Source organism: Hermetia illucens, chromosome 2, assembly GCF_905115235.1.
Source record: "Hermetia illucens chromosome 2, iHerIll2.2.curated.20191125, whole genome shotgun sequence".
Taxonomy (NCBI): Eukaryota; Metazoa; Arthropoda; class Insecta; order Diptera; family Stratiomyidae; genus Hermetia; species Hermetia illucens.
Window position 1 is genome coordinate 93,960,423 of NC_051850.1, and position 23,216 is coordinate 93,983,638.

Below are 23,216 nucleotides of genomic sequence, written 5' to 3' on the forward strand. Positions count from 1 at the left end.
TGAACGTATCCTTTACTCATATATTCATGATTCGACACAAGGTCGACACAACATCAAAGTTAAGGGGTAACACTACTCTAGAATTTTCCAGGAACCGATTTTTGTTTTTGGCGGGAAAAATACTTTGAACTCTGGAGAATATGAAGCAATATGTGAAATTTCGAAAAAAAAAAACAATTTTCCACGGATTTTCCAGTCCCTCCGATAACGTTTCGAAGGGTTTTTCGATCACTCTGGCGTCTTTAAACGCATTTTTCTCGTAACATGATTTTATAAAATGGCACGCAGTATAACCGGAACCATTTCCAATATTTTTACTTGAAAATTTAACCACATCTTCATAAACAAAATTTCGAAGAGACGGACATAGGAAATTTTTGATAAGTTCATTGCAACTATTTTTAATGAACGGACAAAATCACTTTTTTGGTGAAAATCGAGCAAATTTAAACAAACAAACACAAATCAATATATCTAGATATATATCTATTCTGTAGCTATATTGATGTAGATTTTTTCTCTTTTTCCCAGCTTTAAATTGGGAGTAGTTATACTCCATGTTGCAGAGGACTTCCTCTATGGACTATTCTTCTAACCCAAAAAAGTCTCAAAAAGGACTTTATAGCCTTTCCCCTTAGTGATCATTGATCAACTCTGCCAACGTCATCGTTTCACAGCAGGAACGAAGAACGCAGAAAAATCTTCGACCAAGAAAATTGAGTTTCTAAATAAATACATCTGAGTTAGAGTTGATACAAGAACCACATGCCTGGCGTTCATATCGAAAAATAATATTTAACAACATCCTTGTATTTTAAATTACTTTTATGTACTGAAAATTATATTATTTTTGAGATAACATTGTCACGTCAAGGAGTTTGCGAAACCTATTTTCCTAGTGGTTTTCAATAAAACTTTCTAATTAAATATTGTTTGCTCGTATAAACACTTGAATAAATACAGCAAAAATTCATGTTCTACGTTAGAAACAACAGTTTCGCCGAGCAATAATATCATGTTCCGACAAATATTTTAAAAAAGAGATCATTATGATATATTAAACACATGCTGCTGTCCAAGTTCATTTGGAGGTCAAAAAGCCTCTCAAACGCACATTAACCATAATCATTGCAACGATGATACCAGTGGACTCCACTGATAATTACAATGATGACGATGATGTTGAAGGTTATAGCCACTTCTATGCACGTACGAGCACAAATATCATTTTTGTTTTCGTATATAATCGAAATACAATATTTCTATATAAACAATTTTCAATTTTTTTGCTTATAGAACTTACAGAAATAGTTTGAAAACCATTTAATGGAGAATTTGGTGTTGTTCATTTGGTATCTGAACTTTATATGCACGGATTTCTGTTGACTGAAGCGCAAAAAATAAAACAAATGTTAATATCTTACACTGTATGAAACTGTCTCAAGTTCAAGAGGGTCACTAGTGCATATTGGATACCACGATTATTCACGCTTCAGAATTCATCATTGAATCTTTCCGAATACATCGGATTCTATGATAGCAAAACCCACCACCTTTCAATTTTCGAAGTGGAAACCGGTACGCGCAGCGTAAACTTCCACGCAATCTTTAACAGGAACAACAATTATCACTCAAACAGCGAAACGATGAAACTTCATTTTTTCCAGATTAAATGTTTACAACGGTGCGGAAGTTATTTTTTTTTTTTTTGATAAGCTTAATGTAAGTTTAGTGAAAATCTGATGCGACTGCAGACCCGAGACGTCTCCACACAAGACAATATTTAACGCACTGAAATCACCACTTACTTTTTGCAGTAAAATGTCGATTGCACGGCTCATACTGGATCTCCCCTTCTATGCAGGCTGAAAACTTAAATGCTATCGAGGGGCTTTTGCAATTACTATAAGAGAAAACTATTTATCACGAAGCAGCTCAATTACGATCGTAGTAATCAAATCGTAAGCAGTGAGCCTCACATCAATTGGTTAGACGAGTAGTAGGAGACTAGACGAATCGCGTGTACTGATTGTTCTGACTCAACTGAAATTCAAAATGTATTTAAATATTACAGTGAAGAGTTTTTGAATTTATCAGCCAATTTAATAGTCTTCCTTATCAACCACGAAACACCACAACGATACGGAACACAGATAGAGTGTAGACAAAAAATGACGATGTTGGAAGTCAGTCAGTATACAATCGACACTGGCACAGAATAATTAGCTTCATCCCGAGTTCAACGTAATTTTTTTTCAATATAAGGTTAATTACGTTTGAAATATTCTGAGAGCCAACGGACAAGACTGCTAAATCAAATATGTTTTGATATTCAATCTTAAACAGTTATTCAAGATAGTAAGTACTCTCCTAACAAAGATTTTTCATTGCGTAAATTTTCTGGTTGTTGCCTGATAAGAAATATATGTACATACATACACCTAAGCACTGCTCTAACGAACATAGTTCGGCTAAAGACTAACTGTGATTATGAGGGGTGGGTCTGACCCACTCATAAGAGGGGATTCATGAGCTGTATATGCAAGGGGTCTGAATGTCGTTTGAGATTTGAGCCCCAAAACATAAAAGTATGATGCGAAAGAGCTTCAATGCGAAATCAAAGCAAACAAAATCAATCTAGTTTTGTATGGAATGAAAGATGTTAAGTGATAATAAATTCAGATAAATATATCAAATCAAATTATTAAGGCAAATGATTAGTAGTTACTTTATCTGGCAACCAATTCGCGTTCATACCTATGCTTGCTTGCCGTTGGTTTCAGCCATGAATATAGGGGAAGAAAATTGCTGTATTTCTCTCTTGGGTACGGGCCGTAAAGATTAAAAGACCACAAATAAGATTAATATTATAGAAAGTAAAAAAAATATCAGATCAATCTAGAAACGAAGCATGTAGCTATTTGCTGATGAAACAACCAATATTTGGTCAGAGCTTCTTGCATCTAACATTCAAAAACAAATTAGGTTTCGGATTCGCTTCGGGTATAAAGGTTTTGTTCCGTACAACCTAATAAATCAAAATATTCCTTTATATATGGTCCATCCGTCGTTCATATGAGTTTACTTTATATGATGATGATGTCATACACGTGTTAGATAGAATTCACGTGAAATACAAAATTTTAACCTTTTATAACTTTTTTTTTAAACTTTCCACTTTTACTTCTAGGAGGAGCTTAGCGGATATTATATATTAACTGCAATTGAGTAGATATCGAAATGGGAGGATTTTTGTTTAGATTTCTCTGTTGGATAATTTCTGAGAACGAGGCCTGCTACACTCCCTTATGTATCAAAAATAGGATCAGGTTCGAAAAGTACTAACCGAGTCCTTTCATATGATATTCTGTGAAAAAAAAAATTACACCCCTTTTCGCATGATTTGGGGAACCTCACCTTAAACCCAGTTACATTGATGCCACTCGTTTTATGTAAGGGATTGATAGAGAACATATGATTTTCACCAAATTTCGTGACAATAGACAGGCAAACATTAAATCGATTCTAATAAGGTTTTGTTTCACACAAAACCTTTTAGTGGCCCCATACTGCAGACTTTCGGCTTGGTCTATGGTTTAGGATGGATGCAATTTGAAATATAGGCGCTCATCGGTAGTTTATGAAAGAAAGCGACGTACCGCAGCTTGGCAGGAGGCTTATATCCATGCATTAATTAATGACCGAGGCCTTCGAATAAGATTTGGTTTATTTACATACCATGCTGGCCCAAACCCAGATAAAGGAAGATGGTTTCTTGAAACGCACTTTGTACTATCCTCAGGAAAGCAAAAATAAAATGATGAGACAAAGGAAAAGGATAAATATAGTTGGAGTTACTTCACTATGCTAAATCCCACCTAGTCTCTCTTGGTGTCAGTTCCCGCGACAGGCCGACCAAGAAAATGCATTCGATGTCGTTAAAAAATGATCGCGTCATTGACTAAAAAACCTCGGAGAAATGATAAAGCGTTCACTGCAGCCGAACTTCTTCATTTTAGTAGTCCACGCACTCAATATGTCGTTGGCATTGCCATCTCTGAGAGTTTCCGTGTTGCCATTAAAGTCGCATGATATGATGATCGGCTGGTCGCACGAATCATTTATTCACCGCATACACACTGCAGATAGGTCAACCCGATGACGAGAAAGATGCCTTCTGGCAAATACTTGACACAAAAACCTGTAACGTGCCTGCCGATGACTATTTCGTCATTGCGGTGATCTTAATTGTGATGTGGGCAGGCAGCATGAAGAGCGTCACCGATAGCAAGAAGTAATAATATCGGTGACAGGATGCAACCCTGGTGGACTTCGCTTTGAACCTCAAAATCCTCCTTAAAACCAAGATTTGCGTGATAAACGTTATTCGAACTTTGCGCCAAGAAAATCAACCGTTGAGAAGTGGTTTGGTAAGTTTAAACGGGACGAAATGAGCACTGAGAATGATGCCGTAAAGAGATTATTACCGACGAAAACATCAAAAAAGTCCCGAAAGAAATATTGAAGTGGATCAAGATAGTTGAGGCTCTAAAGATATCAAAGAAACATGTTGAACATATCGTGCAAGAATATTTTGGTATGCGAAAGCTCTGTTCAAAGTGAGTGCCGGGCGACCTCACAATCGACCAAAAACAACAACGAAATGATGATTCTGACCAGTGTTTGAAGTTGTTCCTCCATAAAAAATTTATCCGTCGATATGTGACAATGGACGAAACATGGCTCCATTATATCACTGCTGCGGCTGCACATGGTGAGCGGACTCCAAAGCGTGCAAAGACGCAACAGTCTGCTAGCAAGACTATGGTATTAATATTTTGATACGCGCATGGTATAATATCCATCAACTATTTTGAGAAGAAAAAAACCCCAACAGGGGCTATTACATAGTGTTATTGGATCATTTGAAGGATGTAATCGCGGAAAAATAGCCCCACTTGAAGAAACAGAAAGTTCTGTTTTATTAAGACTAAGCACCGTGAATCAATGAAAACGATGGTAAAATTGCATGAATTGAGCTTCGAATTGCTTCCGCTGGGTCGCAGCGACTTTTTCCTGTTTTGAAGCCTGAAGAAAATGGTCGCTGGGAGGAAATTAAGCGCCGATGAAGAGGTAATCACCGAAACTGAAGCCTATTTTGAGGCTAAAGATAAATCCTACTATAAAAATGGTATAAGAAAATTTTATGACTACTGTAATCGTGGCATCGCCTTCGAAGACAACTATATTGAATAATAAAATCAAATTTTATCAAAAAAACATTTTTTTCTATTGTACCCCAGGTGGGGTACCTGTTATATAGGGGTCCAGCCCGGCCGAAACTTAAATATATAAAACAAGTTAGAAGCCGGAAGGTCGGCGCTTCAGGTAAGAAAGATTTTGTTAATCTTTCATATAATAATATTCAGGTATGCGATGGTTTACCTTGAAGATACCCGATATTTAATTCGATGTGGTACTGACATTTTATCTCATATGGAATACCAATATGACAGAAAAGAGGCAACTTTGACTGTGCCGGTGTTTCAGGTGTTTCATATTTTACGGGCCTAGAATAAACTTTTGGCGGTTTCACAGCAAATTTTAAAAATATATTAATCTACTATTAAGTTTATTTTAGCAGATATCAGTATGGAGGGTATTTCGTAGCCTAGACGTCATATAGAGACATTATCATGATTTTTTTCCAGATTTTTCTGGGAGGAGTTTCTGACAATGGCCCCTAAGTGGCCTAAGTGACCCTCTCAATCCCCCATTTTGCAACTGACTTCAAAACCAATAAAACCTGATACCTTGAAATGTCTATATTCGGTGGAAAAAGAAAACATTTTACATCCCGTTTTTGCCTATATGGAAGACCCCCCTTAAGTTCTACATAGAACAATTTAACTCGCTGCATGCGTGAGCGTTCACAGTTTTCACCTTCCCACTAAATTTGGCGTCAATCGGTATAACCGCTTCTGAGAAAACTACGTGACAAACTGACAGAGAGACAGCAAACCGATTTTTTTGTGTTCAAAGTGTAGAGCAGATAACCTTTTAATTTTTTATAGATCGAAAACGGATAAAATCTTAGGGTAAAGCAGGGAATTTCAAATCTCTAACTTCACCATGAAGTATATCAAAAATACAAATCAAATCATCAAAGGTCAGGCTAGACCCATGCGCCAAACAGAGGGTTGCAAAAAGCCAGAAAAAAAATAGCAGTATTTCCTATGTATCATATTAGCCACATTTTATCATAATTCCACATTTCCCTCCTTTATAGCTCTACTTATCCTGGTCTACATCTTCACCTAAATCTAAAAATAGACCCACGAAAATCTTTTATCTGTAAGTTGAATAGTTAAGTTATTCACTTCGCACTGAAATAGCTAGCATACGTCACAATTTATTATTACATACCACCTGCTACTTTCCACAGAAACACTTAGGTCATTTCTGGTAATGTTTCGACCTTCGCTTGAAAGCTCATCAGATGTATTGATATTGCCAAGCCTCCGTGGAAGGGAGGTAGCCTTTTGATGGTAAGTTTAAAAACCGCTAAAAAAATAGATAATGATTAGTAATTTGGAAGGTAGAACAATAGCTCTACACGATTCAAAATGGTGGACATAGTGAAGTCGCTATACCATTTAGGATTTGATTGAGAGATATTAAAATAGTTCTTCAAGGACGCGGTGCGACTTTCCCAGAATAATAGAATTGATTCAAACAGTAGCAGATGATGTTTTTAAATACAAATGTTTCAGGAGCCTATAAAAGTATTTCGAGTATGACCATTTCTATTTAAAAAAATTCCCAGAATGTAAAAATGTATATCGATTTGATGAAATGGTTAATATATTAGTTCAAGTTCAGTGTCCAGTCCTATAATGTAAAACTTCAAAATGTTTAAACGAAACAAGATTCACTAACAAGTAACATTGCCGCAAAATTCATACTTTAGGAATGTGTTAGTTTTTTTATTTTAGTTCATCATAAGTCTATTTGATAGCTTTACGTACTGTTTCAATTATTGTCCACATAGTGCAACCACTTCTGCATTTTTCTTATGAGCAAAGAAATCTGCTCAGTTGTTGCTCAATTTACACAATATAAGTTACAACTCATTGAGAAATCTTCAACGACTGCAGTAAAACCACTTAGAATTACAAATATAAGAAACGTGTCTGGAATTGAATGATTACAATAACAAAGGTGTTATTTTACAACTGGAAGTATATTCATATTTTAGCGCTTACTAATAGCGATCCGTTTGCACATGGCACTCCATATGATTTTGTTCACTTTCTTCATAAAGCAATTGTAAGTGCTCAGAGGGGCATAATTTGCACACAGGCTACTGTTGTATTGTTTATGATCGCGATTTTAAGTGTTAAGGCTGAATCCAGATGATCGAGGACAAGAAAGGATCTTTACTTGTTCTTCTGGTAGTGTCTGTTACACCCTGCAATTTAACTAACGTGTAAATCCGAATAAATATAGACGCAAAGTTTGGAGTCGCGGAAAAATGAAGTGCTTTTAATTGAGAGTGTTTAAGGTGGAGGAGAAACATAGCCCCTTAGCACTCAGGCCGTAGTAGCCCATTGTACGACTCCCCCGTCTAGGGAAATAACCCAGATACCTTTATGTATCGCAGGACTTGGAGTTTGGTGCAAATCCTACTATTATTTATCCGTGTCAAATTGTTACTCCTTAAGAGATAAAATATCAGTAGCACATGAAATTCAATATCGGATACGTGGGGTAGGTAGGTATCAGTGCTCGCTCCGACGAGCCCAACTAGCGCTGTGGTGCGCCGTTTTGATGCAACAAACCCCTAAGACCGTGACTGCTGTTATGAGAGCAGGGAGGCAGGGTGCAGTCGGCTCAGATCTTCAGAGCCAGCCCGTAGCATTCTAGAGCTAGTAGTAGCTCTCTCAAGTCCCCAAAGAATGGTTTACCCAGTGTCCGTAGCCTGACTCTAGCTAGAGCTGGGCAACCGCAGAGGAGTATTTCCCTTCTTTCCCGGCAGCTTCGGCATGTGAATTGTAGGGTATGCTGAGGCCCTATGGACCAGAGCCCTGTGCAGACCACCGTAAACTTGAATGCATTTGCACGCGTCTGGCACAGGAGCTCTTGTGATCTGGCTATGTTATAAGCGGGCCCAATCTTCTTTGACTTGGCACAGGTGGTAAACTTTCGCCATCTAAGGTCCGGCTGCTAATGGAAACGGCAGTAACCTGCCCAGAACTGAGCCATTTAAATATCTCGGGTCAAAGATATCATCCAATGGAGAACTGCGTTATGCTCCTCACATAGGGAATCACAAAACCTTTTATACCGGAAACGTCAAGCTTCCGGTTTCCCGACTTCTTTTATGATTGATTTTCGTTGCAAATACATCCGAAAATGTATGGAATATGAAAGTTATATTCCATTTTAAAAATGAGCACCCAGTGTATATAGCGCTACGGATCAAAGCCGCATTTTGAGCCTCTTGCTTCTTGTATCGAGCCTTTCTCTTCGAAACGTCTGCTTTATATGTGTATGTTCCACATTTTCATTTTGCTAGCATGTTGTATAAATGGAAGAGAACACTTTGAAAACTGGTTTTGCCGGTTATGATTCGACTTTTGTACTGAAAAGTCGCTACTGTGAGTAGTGTAATAAACTTTTAAACGCCTTTTTCTCAAAATAACGAACCTCGGAGACGGAGATACGTGCTAAATATTTTGATTTACATCAGTTTTTTTGGCGCCAAAAACCAAAAAATTTAATTCATTATTTTTTTTGCGAAATTTTTTTGATTGTGGCTCATTCTATAGAGAATTTTATGCTGATTGGTCAATTTTTACGTTCTATTAAAAAATCTGTAGGAAATAGAAGGCAGCCCGTACAAATTTCAAAAATCCCGTGCGAACACAAAATCCTATTAGAATCGAGTCGATGGCTGTCTGTCCGTCCGTCTGTCTCTCTCTCTGTCACACACGATTCATTCGGAAACGGGTAGACCGATTGTCACGAAAATTGGTAAGAGCCTGTGATCTGGTGTTCCCTTTACTTGCAACAGGTGGCGCCTCCCATATTTGATATTGGATGAAATATAGGGGAGTGAGGGCTCAAAATTTGACCATCGAAAAGTGTAACAGGGCTCGTTGTCAGAACTTATCCAACCGAAAAATCAGAAAAAAACCGCAGTGGTGCATCTGTACGAAATCTAGGCCTCAAAATACATCCGGTTTCGATATCTGCACAAATAAAGTTAATAATAGTATATTTCCACATTTTAGAAATTTACCCGGAAACCCCCCTTATGTCCATCCCAGAAATACAAAATTTGGCATGGTTGTAAGGAAGAACATAGTGCACAATCAAGTTTGAAGAAAATCCAACTATTATCAACAAAGTTATAGGGGGTGAAACTTCCACATTTTTTGTGAATTTCGTGCATTTTACAACGTGTATGACGTCACCATCCCATTCGTCAATACCACAGCATAGTAAGTTCATATGAATGGAGTCGCAAAGTATTATTTTGTTTTAGCTTTTTAGTCATTTGTATATCAATTACTCCAAACAGACATGTATGATGATGGTATATAGTATATGCGTGGTAATGAAGTTTGCGGGTAGTGTCTAATTCAGATAGATATATTTGCACTTTAAACCAGCCGTATTTAATATACATACTATATATGTACATATGTATGCTTTTGTACACGAAGTAAATCGTAAATATGGGTATGATCAATTTAAATACGTGCGTATATACGTACAGTATTCGGAAATGTTTGTTTAGGGTGAGGATGTACATATATCTTGTAGTTTGGAAAAGAATGAATGAATGATAAAGGAATATGTTGGATTTGTGGCTATATACAGATAGAAAAATGTACGTTGAAATTTCTTACACAAGATGAACACAAAACCTTTATACCCAAAGCGGGAGCTTCCGGTATTACTTCTTTTTTTGCGGCAAAGAAACTTACAGAAACAGCATGAGACATTGTGTCATATGTATGGGGAGAATGACAAGATTGATATAAGGGGTTTAAAAATGGCAACTTCGATCTCAACCGTAGATGTCATTCCGAACGACATTTCCACTTCGATGGGGATCGCCTCGAATCGTCTTTAAAGGTGTTCCTTAATAAACAGGGGGACTTTGTAGAATACACGTCGTAGATTATCTTTACTTCATCGGGTTTGCTCGAAAACTCGAGCCTTGAGTGCTACATAAATTGAGCCATGAGAACAAGGAATTTCACCTCGAAGGAAGAACATGAAATATGATATTTTCATGTCAACATGAAGCAAACAGAAGCGTGGACCGCACCAAAATCAAACAGGATCTTCAATGAATTGCTTCTAGTGAGACTGGGTAGATGTGGTTTATCGGGATATATTAAAGAAAAACAACGGTAAGAAATATTTACAACTTAAAAATTAATTTAACTTTGTTTCCTTCTCAAACTTATTAGATCTCTTTTTGAAATTTCTGGGGAATCCCATTCCTTCTTTCACTAAGGCAGGCTATTTTCAGAGATGAACGATTTTCTTCTGTCCGGAAAGCTATGAATGCCACTTACAATACTCTCCGTATGTTCTAAAAGTGATCTGCGCGTGCATGTAGCACCATCTTCCTCCAATGTCGTGGCGATTGTCAACGAACTTTTCTGTGAATTGCGAATGACGTCTTGATGTTTTCGCACTGCCAACTTTCGCAGTGTGTATAATGTGTTAGATTGCATTCACTGAAACCGCTACTTTGTTTTGCAAGTTCACAGAAGTTCTGACCTACTTCACAAAGTGACAACGGGCAGTGCAACGTCACCAGTTCAAATTTTCTGTTATTTTGTCATTCAGCAAAACGCGATAACAATGTTCGTGCTAGTCTCGGTAAAATGAAAATAAAAGGCGAAGATCAGGTAGGAGTTATTGTACTGTGATAAATCCTACCACATCTCTTCTGGTGGCAGGTCCCACAACGATCAAGAAAACGTATTCAATGTCACTACATGAACGCGGCAGAAATGGCTATACGCTTTTCAATTTTTCAGCGCATGCACTCAATATAGTATCAGCATTGCAACCTCGGGTCGACTCGATGCGGGAAACACCGCTTCTAGAAACTACTTGACTCAAAAAGCAGTTGACGACTATATCATCACTGTGGATGATCTTAGTGGTCATGTGGGCGAATGGACGGACAGAAACAGATGCCCCGGGGCAAAGGGATTGGAACATGCAATGAGGGTGGTAAGAGTATTTCGATTTTGCGACACTCACGACTTTGTATTTGCTAATATATGGTTTGTTACTTAGATTTCATTGTGGTAACGGAAAGATGCAAATTAACTATATTCTGATAAGAGATCGCTGCTTTCTCACCCTCATTGACAGCAAGCAATTGGAAAGCCGTTCCTTATTAAAGCATCGCACCTCAACATCGACTATTGTCTTACAAATCAAGCCATCGTTAAAAAACGTGAGGAGCATGCTGGCCCGCATCGAATTAAATGATGACGATACGAAGAAGAGAGATGAACTGACCTCACTTACGGAATTGATCACCATTACGAAAGTTGAATAAACATGGAAATAAGCTATAAACACGATCCACAAAACGGTCTATGCAACCCTGATAAGCGATTCATCAACCGAGATACTTGACTTTCGGATGACGATGCGGGTTAGTGGGAAGACATGCCTCTATCATAAGACGCTGTCCAATTGGCAAATTTAGAAGAATAGCTGCCGAGAAGCAAGCATAGAAAGCGATCGCTACGGGCAGCCCATTAAAATGATCTCCATGATAGACTAGGATCGGCGAGAGAGATTTGTATCGAACACTGCTGTGGCGTTAATGAAAAAAACAATACTATTCTTACCGACTGATGAATCGCGACGGCCAGATAGCGGTAATGCTTCGAGCAGATATCACCGGATGGATTTTCTCATACCCCATTTCCACGAGAACTGCTGGCATTCGGAGCAACTGAGCTACGTATAGCGAAGAATTTGAGCCCAACAGCCTGGCTCAGCGAATTTTTTGATCGCGTCATTGAGGATGGTAGAACACCATCCGATTGGCACGGACCAGAACCATTTCTAAATGAAAGAAGTAAGGCAGTTCAAAAGGTTATTCAAACTACCGATCGTTCAAATAACCGTCAATGAAGCCGAACTTGTCGAATTACGGAACTACTGACGCGATACACAATGCGCAGCTACTCATGGAGACAGACCCTGTCACCTGCCCTCTCTACATTTCAACAGGTGTGGCACACAAACTCATCTGGTATGATTTGCGGCAAAACTTATTGTCAGAAGAATTCGTACGCCGAGTTAAATTGCTATACCGCGATCAGTGTGAGTAGAATAAATTTCGAAGTGTGACAGGTATATCAAAAACACTTCGTGTTTCTGGCGGTGTTCATCAAGAAAGCGTTCTCTCGCCATTCCTCTCCTGTTATGTATACTGTCTTACAGACTGCTCTATGCAGAGGAGATTTCTTAGCATCCCACAACTTGAGTAACTTTCCCAAAGTTGAATGATCGCCAAATGCAGCACGGTATATGACTGGATCTGAACAAACAAGATTCCTGGCTTGTTATCAATGACAATGGACGGCGCGTAATGGAGTCACCAGTGACATAACACGCCATGATTACATTCGAAATAAGGACATCTGCGATAGATATGGGGTTACACCTATGGTAGAAAAATTGGTAGAGAAGTGTCTTTGATGGTATGGACATGTAGATGGAGCTAATAAGAACTAATTATCGAAGTCGATGGGAAACGATGCCTGATGATGACGTGAATGCCTCTCAACCCCAACTTCTGCTATTTAGATCAAGTCTATTGCCTATTACAAAATAGGGCAATCGATCAAAACGAGCCGATCCCGTTACCGAACAGGACAAGGTTAAGAGGACTTTCATATGAAATTAGTAGTGTTTTTAAAGTTGCAATTTCTCGGAAATGAAATAACATATTGATTGGGATTTAGTTTCTTTTATTTTGAAGATAAAGAATGAAATCAAGATAAAAAAAACTCATTCGGTGTTGTAATAATATTGTGCACAGGGTCATATTTGATGTTGAAATTGTACTTTTTTGAGACTTTATCCAACTTCTGTTTTTTTACCAAACCGTGAACCCGAAGAAAACGTAAATGCAATTTTGTCTAAAGTACGTGTAACTACATAAATAATAAGAATTTTCGAAATACGTTTAAAAGTAGTATTTTGGCAGCTTTTAAAATAATAAATTTCAAAATGGCCACCACTTTTTAAGGTTTTGTGTAAAACAAAACCTTGTTAAAATCGTTGCAATGTCTGTCTGTATGTCACACGTACTTTTCTCCAAAACGGCTAAACGGATCCGAATGAAATTTAGTGGACAGATGGGAAATAAAGCGAGTGGCATAAATTTAGGTGGAGTTTAAAGGGGGGTTCCCCATACATGCAAAGGGGGGATTCAAAAATTTATTTTACCGGATATAGTCGGACTCATTCTCGGAAACTACCCAACCTAAAAATCCGAAAAAAATCGGGATGGTGCATTTAGATGAAATCTAGGTCTCAAAATATGACCCATTCTGTTATATGCTCAAATAAACTTACTAATAGTATATTATTATACTAACTTTTAGAAATTTAGTGAAAACCCCCCTTAAATTCATCCCAGGACTTCCAAATTTTGTACCAGCATAGATGACAATATTTCGCATATACGTGCTAAATTTCATGGAAATCTGGCCATTTAACGCGAAAATTATAGCAGTTCAAACTTAGCAAATTTCGCGCGAATTTACTGTTCCAAAGCCATGCAGATAGGTTCCTGACGTCATAATTAACGGGAATAATTGACATTTGCGTAAAATATTAAAGTCGCATTTATGAAGAATGTACTTATCTGCAGCCCTTTTTGACGTTTTGTGTAAAGCACTTATGTGAAATCCAAGCCTCGAGAGATGTCCCATTCCGATATCTGCTCAAATAAACTTCTTAATAGTATTTTACCAACTTTTAGAAATTGACTAAAAACCCCCCTTAAGTTCATCCTAGGAATACTAAATTTTGCACCGGTATAGAGGCAGTATCGTACATACGCGTGCCAAGTTTCATGAAAATCCTACTATTAGTGTCAAAGTTATAGCAGTTCAAACTTGTCAATTTCGTGCGAATTAACAGCATTCTAAGCCATACAAATGATATGATGACGTCATAATTAACGCGACTAATTGACATTCGAGTGAAATATTAAAATTCCATTCATGAAGAATTTATTTCTCTCCAGCCCTTTTTAAGGTTTTGTGTAAAACAAAACCTTATTAAAATCGATTCAATGTCTGTCTGTCTGTCTGTCACACGCATTTTTCTCCAAAACGGCTAAACCGATCCAAACGAAATTTGGTGGACAGATGGGAACTATGAAATCCCACGCATACAGTGAGTGGCATAAATTTAGGTGGAGTTTAAAGGGAGGCTCCCCATACATACAAAAGGGGGATTCAAAAAATGTTTTCATCGGATATAGTTGTGTAGGGTATCAAATGAAAGGTCTCGATTTGTGCTTTCCGAAACTGACATTAGTTTTGGCATAAATTGAAAAGTGCGTGAGTAAGGAGTCAAAATGTACGCATTTGAAGTGAGACAGGACTCATTTTCGGAAACTACCCAACCTAAAAATCCGAAAAAAATCGGGGTGGTGCGCCTAGATGAAATCTAGGCCCCAAAATATGTCCCATTCCGATATCTGCTCAAATAAACTTACTAATAGTATATTTCTACTTTTTAGAAATTTACTGAAAAACTCCCCTTAAATTCATCCTAGGACTTCCGAATTTTGTACCAGCATAGGGGACAATATTTCGTATATATGTGCTAAATTTCATGGAAATCAGGCAACTAACGCCAAAGTTATAGCAGTTCAAACTTAGCAATTTCGCGCGAGTTTACTGCTTCCAAAGCCATGCAAATCAGATGCTGACGTCATAATTACCCGGAATAATTGACATTCGCGTGGAATATTAAAGTCACATTTATGAAGAATCTGTTTATCTGCAGCCCTTTTTAAGGCTTTATGTAAAACACTTATGTGAAATCTAATCTTCGAGAGATGTCCCATTCCGGTATCTGCTCAAAAAATTTACTAGTAGTATTTTATCAACTTTTAGAAATAGACTAAAAAACTCCCCTTAAGTTCATCCTAAGTGTACTAAATTTTGCAACGACATAGAGGACAGCCTCGTGCATACACATGCCAGGTTTCATGAAATTCCAACTATTAGTGGGAAAGTTATAGCAGTTCAAACTTATCAATTTCGTGCTAATTAACAGCATTCTAAGCCATACAAATAAGATGCTGACGTCATAATTAACGAGAATAATTGAAATTCCAGTGAAATATTAAAATTCCATTCAAGAATCTAATTCTCCCTAGTCCTTTTTTATATTTGATGTTGGTTAAATTGTTTTCATTCGCTAATAATATTAAACTCAGAGCGTGAAGCGTATGAGGTTGACCATTATCAACACAGGGCTTTCCATCAAATGATTTATTTAAATCGCTTTCTTGAAAGTAGAGGGCAATGGAATTTTTAGCTATATTACACGGAGCTGTCGTGCACTCGTCGCTCCTCACATCTTTTTCTTTTTCTTCAGCCTTCAGTTCACAAGCGGGGTCGGCTCGTGATGATCGGTTTCGTCATTTTATTTTATCAAATGCCTCATCAGGATGTAATCGCGAGATCTTTAAATCCCCATCCAGCGTATCAAGCCACCATTGTTTTGGCCGGTTTTTTGGTTGCTTACCATTGCTTTCCATGTTCTGATCAATGCTGGTTGTTGGATTCTCGTTAGCGTGAATTACGTGACCACACCATCGAAAACTCCTCTCTTGCAGTTTTCCCACGATCGATGCAAACCCATCTCGATCGCGAATATTCTCATTTCAGACATAATCAAAACGTGTCACGCCACAATGCAACATCTTCGTCCCCATTACCGCAAGACGCCGTTCATTGTCCTTTATAGTCGGCCAACACTCAGAACTATAGAGAGTGGCAGACGGACGACATTGTAGTAAATTTTAGATTTGGGACGTGCGCTGATACGTCGATCACAAAGAACACCAGTTGGGGAATGCCACTTCATCCAGGTTGCATTAATGCGTGAAACAATTTCATTACGCAGTTCTCCATTGGCTGATAGCGTTGACTCGAGATATTTAAATCGCTGAGTTCTGGCAATGGCAGTAACCTGCCCAGAACTGAGCGATTTCAATATCTCGGGTCAATGTTATAAGCCAATGGAGAACTACGTTATGCTCCTCACATAGGGAAACACAAAACCTTTTATACCTGAAGCGTCAAGCTTCCGGTTTCCCGACTTGTTTATATCTGGTGTCGGTTAAATCCTTCGCATTTGCTAATAATATTAAACTCAAAATATGAAGCGTATGAAGTTGACAAGGCTTTCCATCAAAAGATTTATTTAAATAGCTTTCTAAAAAATAGAGGTCAAGAGAATTTTTAGCTATGTGGCACGGAGCTGTCATGCGCTCGTCACTCCTCACATCTTCTTCGTTTTCTTCAGCCGTTGTGCCTTTCACAAGCGGGGTCGGCTCGTCGAGATCGGTTTCGCCGTTTTATTTTATCAAATGCATGATCTGTATGTAATCGCGAGACTTTTAAATCTCCATCCAGTGTGTCAAGAAACCGTTGTTTCGGCCGGCCTTTTGGTCGCTTACCACTGACTTCGATGTTCAGACCAATATTGGTAAGTAAATTCTCGTTACCGGGAATTACATAACTACACCATCGAAAACGCCTCTCGCAGTTTTTCCACGATCGATGCAACCCCATATCGATCGCGGATATCCTCACTTCAGATGTGATCAAAACGTGTCGCGCCACTAGTCCAATAGAACATCTTAGTCCCCATTACCGCAAAACGCCGTTCATTGTCTTTTATAGTAGGTCAACACTCAGAAGTATAGAGATACGTCGATCACAAATAACATCGGTTGTGGAGTGCCACTTCATTCACATTGCGTTAATGCGTGAATCAGTTTCATTACGCAGTTCTTCATTGGCTGATAGCATTGACCCGAGATATTTAAATCGCTTAGTTCTGGGCAGGTCACCGCCACTGACAGAACTAAGCGATTTAAATATCTCGAGTCAATGCTATCGGCCAATGGAGAACTGCGTGATGCTCCTCACATAAGGAAATACAACCTTTTATATCTGAAGCGCCAAGCTTCTGTTTTCCTAACTTGTTTAACCATAACATCGAAAACAAAGGAACTTAATGTGAAATTCGACTTCGGGCTATAATGACGAATGTTGCGATTTTCATAAAAAAAAATATTAAAATCGGTCCAGTAGTTGTGAAAAGTGAGAAATTTTGACAAACGTGTTTTCGAAATAAACGCGTTCAAAATTTCGGAAAAAGTTTGCGACCATTCAAAATATAAAATTTTTAAGTTTAAGTGCATTTTTTAAAGACCAGTTGGGGAATTGAACAACAAGTCGGGAAATGGAAAGCTGGGCGCTTCAGGTATGAAAGGTTATAAAAACATTTGAATGGACATTTGTCCCATTAGTATCTAGCACGTAATATATGTATATATTATGTGAGAAAATTCAATTTCGCGTGGTATTGACATTCAAAGTCTTGAAGTTAAGGAGGGTTTCGCAGTAAAATAATAAAAATTAGAGTAATATACTATTATTAACTTTATTTTCACAGATATCGGTACGGAGGGTATTTCAGAGTCTAGGCACCAGATGGTGGCAGCCACTTAATTTTTATAGACTTTTCAGGTGAGTACTTTCTAAGAATGGATCCGTGGAAAAATGATCAATTTCGACCCCCCGCACCACTCAGTACTCATCAAGACCTTTAATTTGATACTTCACATGACTATATTTGGCGAAAAAAAATTACACCTCCATTTTGCATGTATGGGGACTCCCATTCAATTCGACATAGAATGGTGTAACTCAGTATATGCGTGAGCTTTCACAGTTCCCAACTTCTCACTAAATTAGATGCCAATCGCCACAAACGTTTATAGACTTTTCAGGTGAGTACTTTCTAAGAATGGATCCGTGAAAAAATGATCAATTTCGACCCCCCGCACCACTCAGTACTCATCAAGACCTTTAATTTGATACTTCACATGACTATATTTGGCGAAAAAAAATTACACCTCCATTTTGCATGTATGGGGACTCCCATTCAATTCGACATAGAATGGTGTAACTCAGTATATGCGTGAGCTTTCACAGTTCCCAACTTCTCACTAAATTAGATGCCAATCGCCACAACCGTTTTCGAGAAAAATGCGTACGGCAGACAGACAGACAGTAAACCGGTTTTAATAAGGTTTTGTTTTACGCAAAACCTTAAAGGACAAATCAAGCAAATTGAAAAATAAATGGCCGAGCAATCTCAAAAAGTATCCGGGAAAACGTGGTGTGGCAAATACAGTTCATATGAAAAATGTGCTGTTTTGTGTCTTGTCGGTAGTGACTTGCCTCTACAAAAAAAAAAGAAAAAAAAATAAAAGCCAGCTCAAATTGAAAATTTTGAAGGATGATTGTTGAGACAATGGGTTCTATCAATTTAGTAGTTGCTGGATTATAATTTTTGTTGCGGGGCGTAAAGTAGAAAAATAAAAGCAGTGAAAATACTCGAAACTCCTCTACTTTTTTACCTAGCCAAATATTTCAATATTAAAAAAAACTTCCCACGTATTCATGAAATATTTAACCACAATGTTGAAAACATAAAATGATAAACGAACAACCGTGCATATGACTAGAAATAAAATTGTCACATGACTTTCTCTCGATATTCTAAGGACATCCGTCACTAGGCACGCGTGACCCGTAGAGAAGTATGGGTGCCAAAAATACCACATGTGGAGGGTTAAATCATTCAATAACAAGTTATTAATAAAACTCCTAAGAAGAAAAAGAGATAAATTATGTATATTTCAAACGTGGGCCGATATCCAGCAATCTTGACTTTGAGCAGATATGAGGATGTTTACAGCGTTCAGATTAAAATTGACTTTGTTTGGGGAAAGGCGGATAATGTGCGCAGGTGACCAAGCACTAGGTCACCCATTCCACTCCTCTTATAGCAAGACAAGCCCCCAGAGTTCAATGGTGCGAACTTCCGACAAAAATCTGCTCGACAATCAGATACTTTTGTCAATGGGCGGAATGTAGGGTGCAAATATTTTCAAGATTTCAGTCTTTGGTATAGTTTGATAATGATAAGTATTCTACGAGAAATGTGCAATTTTTGTATGAGCGAAGCTTAGAATGTTGTCGATTTGAATTTTGCGCCGCAAGGTCATCTGGCCCAACTCCCCCCCCCCATTTTGGAGGTAAAGAAAAAACAACAGATAGAGGGAAGTGGGCTAGATAACGCCGCTGCTTTGATTGCATATTATTGATAACGGGCAATAACTCGTGTAGCAATAAACATTGAGGCTAATGCGCTTTCCTATCAGGTTTTTTTCCATCGGATGGGCTGAACAAAGTTTATTAAGTTGCCGCCAACTGCAATCGAGATCGCGAGCCAGTCTCTAGCCTGATTACACGGCGATGTGGACTGCGTTCCTCCGAAAATTTCATTTAGTCAATCATGTCAACTGGCGCATAAAGCAATCTAAAATTATTTGCATTCCAAACACAAAGTTGCAAATCAACTGCCGGCAACAAACAGCTGACACGAGCGCGAGCTCTAGAGTCTTGGGTCGGTTTCAATTTCTTTGTAGGTCAAACCAAGGTTAAGGGAGAAATTTTTTATCTTCACTGTCCCGTCCAGTGTCACGAAATTTGGGTGAATCTCGAGACTTACCTTGGACCGATCGGCTGGAACACTCAACATCCTGACTGTAATGTATTTCACTAACTAGACGCGCCGTTGACACTAATAAGACTTCGCAAAATCGCCGGAACCGGGCAAGATACAATTTGGCCAGCGAACACAACAGAACAAACCCCCAACAGCCGCAATCACAAACACCTCAGACGTCCCGCATCGGGCACCACAAAACAAATGTCATTTTTTGTTGTCGCCACTTCGTTTGCCGACGCACCGCCGCGCAATGTGCGAAGTGCAGCGAAGAGAAAGTGGCGGGAAACCCGTTTATGGTGGGTTACGACTGCAAATGGTGAAAGACTAATTCGGTAGCTTTTCTGTTGCAATTACGGGTAGAAGTGGATTTTCATTTAGAAGATTATAAACATTTTAGTTGACACGTGAATTAGATTTCTCTAGTCAATGTTCAAAGTTTATATCGAGGAAAAGGAGATAACGTGGATAGTCTCGCAAGAGGGAGGAACTAATTCTCGAACTGGGTCAGCTGCGGTAGGTGATAAGAAACCTTTGATCAAAAAGTTGAAAACACAATGAAAGGTTTTATCATTTATGTAGGTACTATCTTCATTGTACAGATTATAAGTGCTTATTTTCTCCGGGAATACCGGGCTTTCGGGTATTATTTTAGTTTTTGGAATATTCAGTTTTTATTTATCTATTGTGACGATTCGATAGTAATAGAGGAGGAAGAGAGGACATAAGCACCGCATGGATTGAAGAAATAGTTTAATAGTTTAAATCTCCGCCTATTATCGTCTGGAAGGTTTATAAAGGCACTTCAACCTTCACATTCATACTATGACGGTACCTACAACGGTTGTCACTTAATTAACTGTTTTTTCCATTGCAACTATGTTTATAAAAACATGTTTCCTCTATTATATGAGTCTTCTTTATAAAAGGATAAGTTTACGCTATTATATATGTGACATAACTTACAATCGTGACTCAAATATCAGACACATGTATATGGTAAGCAGGTATTAGTGACCGCTCGCAGGAGTCTAATTAGCTCTGTGGTGCATCGTTTTTATGCCACAAACTCCTACGACCGTGACTGCTGTAGTAAGAACAAGGAAATCAGCCCGTAGCATTCACGAAGGATAGCAACTCTCCGAGGCTGCAACTAGAGATCTCTATGAGGTCCTGAAAGAATGGTTTTCCTAATGTCAGTAGCCTAGCTCTAGCTAAAGCTTGGCAATTGCAAAGGAAGCGCCTAAGTATTTTCCCCGCCTTTCCATAGCTTGGGCAATGCGAATTGTAGGGTTTGCCGGGTCTAGCCATCATCTTTTACGCATTTGTACGCGGCTGGCACATGAGTTCTATCGAAGAGTCTTGTTATAGGCGAGCCAAATCCTCCTTAACTTGGCACAGGTAGTGATACTTCGCCAGTGGAACACAAATTCTGCCTACTGAGGGAATGTTAAGAGCGGCCCCACGTGGCCAGTCCATAACCCACTCAATCCCCTCTATGTTCCTATAACCGGGCACACGGGGGAGGGCGGCTTTGAGTGTGCGACCTAGATTTTTCAGTCCGTCCCTGCACTGTCCCACCAGCCTACAGGATGTTGTTATTGATACAAAGCCTTAACCGCCGCTTAGTGGTGGGTCAGATTGTCTATGTTAAGCTTGGGGTTCAGATAATGCCCTACAGGCTACCAGTATCGCCAGTACTTCCGCCGGGAATGCACTAACGGATCCTGGGAGACCATACGACTCGGCTACGCTGTGTAAACCCAAGGAAACTGCCGGACCGGCTCCACAGACTCGTCGATTCGCCGGTGAAGAATACTGCGGCATAATCTTGAAACAGATCCTCTTGCAGGCATGGAAGGTTATAGAGGCCTTCTTAATCTTCAGTTCTATGCTCAATCTAAAATTTCACTTAAGATCCACGATCATACCCAGATACTTTACATTGAAGGAAAGAACCATTCTTTATTCATTTAGTCGCGGGAGGTGAAATACCGATACTTGATGGTGAGTCCAAGTCCACTGCTTACAGCCCACAGGTACACCTTTCCTTATGCTTCCCTCATAACGCAGTATCGCCAAGCTATCGACAACGCCACCACCTACACTCTGGTCCTGTCCAATATACGTAGAAATTTATCTATCACTACCAACCATTGCACCGGACAAACCGCACCACCTTGGGCGTACTTCTGTTCACAGCTCTGACTAAATGGCTACATCCCAGGGCAGACCAGCTTAGCTTTGCTTTTAGCATGTATATTATTCAATGAGAAAGATACTCGTCCAATTCTATTCTGGTTAAGGCTTCCTTGATGGCATAGGTACTAACGTTGTCGATTATTCTCTCTATATTTAGGAAGCCAGCTAGAGTATAATGCTTGTAGTGCAGCGATCGCTCGATAGTGCTAATTACCTTGTTAAGAGCGGTTTCCGTGAATTTATCTTTTAGGTGGATATGCTGAGATTTGGAGAAGCGCATTCTCTGCTTAATTGGGGATGCCCAGGACGCAGGATTCGAAACTCCTTCATGCCGCACCTGCCCACCTTCGGTATGAAAACGCAAATAGAATATATTCTCATACGACATAAGATATTTTATCACCTTTACTAACTGCAAAGCCGTTCTCTTTGAAACCAGCATCGGCGGTTTATTCCTGTCTTGTGCATCAATCCACTGATAAAAAAACGTGAAGAACGCATTGGTCTGAGGTGCATTAAATGGTGGCAAGAATAAATGATCTCACTTACACCAACTTACGTGCACTTATTTACCAGTTATTACGAATCTTGCCGAATCGTGAAACTAAGTTAAAAATGCGATTCATAAAGCCGCCTATCCAACCCATTGGGTTCACCAACCCAGGTAAGCCAGCATTAACCAAGATACTTGGCTTTAGAATGACGATGTCCAAATGAAGGTCCGTAAGGCAGGCCGCACCCACAAATGACCGCACGAACAAAGAAGACAACAACACCCCGAAGCGGACGCTCTCAAGCGCAGGCCGAAATTAAGAAGGACCTCGCCAAGAGAATGGAGAACCCGCGATGATGATAAATACCTTGACGCCGTCTCTTGCAGTGGTTATTACTTTAATTGATTTTTTTTTAAATTGAATATAATATGAATGTTTAATTTAATATTATTATTAAACTAACTAACTAACTATTTTTTGAAAATTCTAAGTAGTTCTTTAATTAACTTTTTCGATAGTTCACTGCACAGTTGAAATAAAACTTGGCGCAATATTATTTGACAAACTCAGCACCCTAGGCACTTTTCGTTGTTTTGGACGTTACAATGGTCCTTACAATTAAAG

At 38.9% G+C, this 23,216-nt stretch overlaps 1 protein-coding gene across 3 annotated transcripts in view; it reads right to left on the minus strand.

The window, feature by feature from the left end:
- Positions 1–20,093, minus strand: part of LOC119647814 (UTP--glucose-1-phosphate uridylyltransferase) — a 61,075-nt gene extending 40,982 nt beyond the window's left edge. The window contains exon 1 of one of the 3 annotated variants that reach the window (XM_038049040.1): positions 19,900–20,093. In XM_038049040.1, the coding sequence (XP_037904968.1) occupies positions 19,900–19,929 (30 nt within the window). In that variant the 5' untranslated portion in view covers positions 19,930–20,093. Of the gene's footprint in view, positions 1–1,424; positions 1,757–1,808; positions 2,119–19,899 lie in introns of those variants that run through there. The other 2 variants (XM_038049039.1, XM_038049041.1) reach the window with 2 other exon arrangements.
- Positions 20,094–23,216: the final 3,123 nt, after the last annotated feature.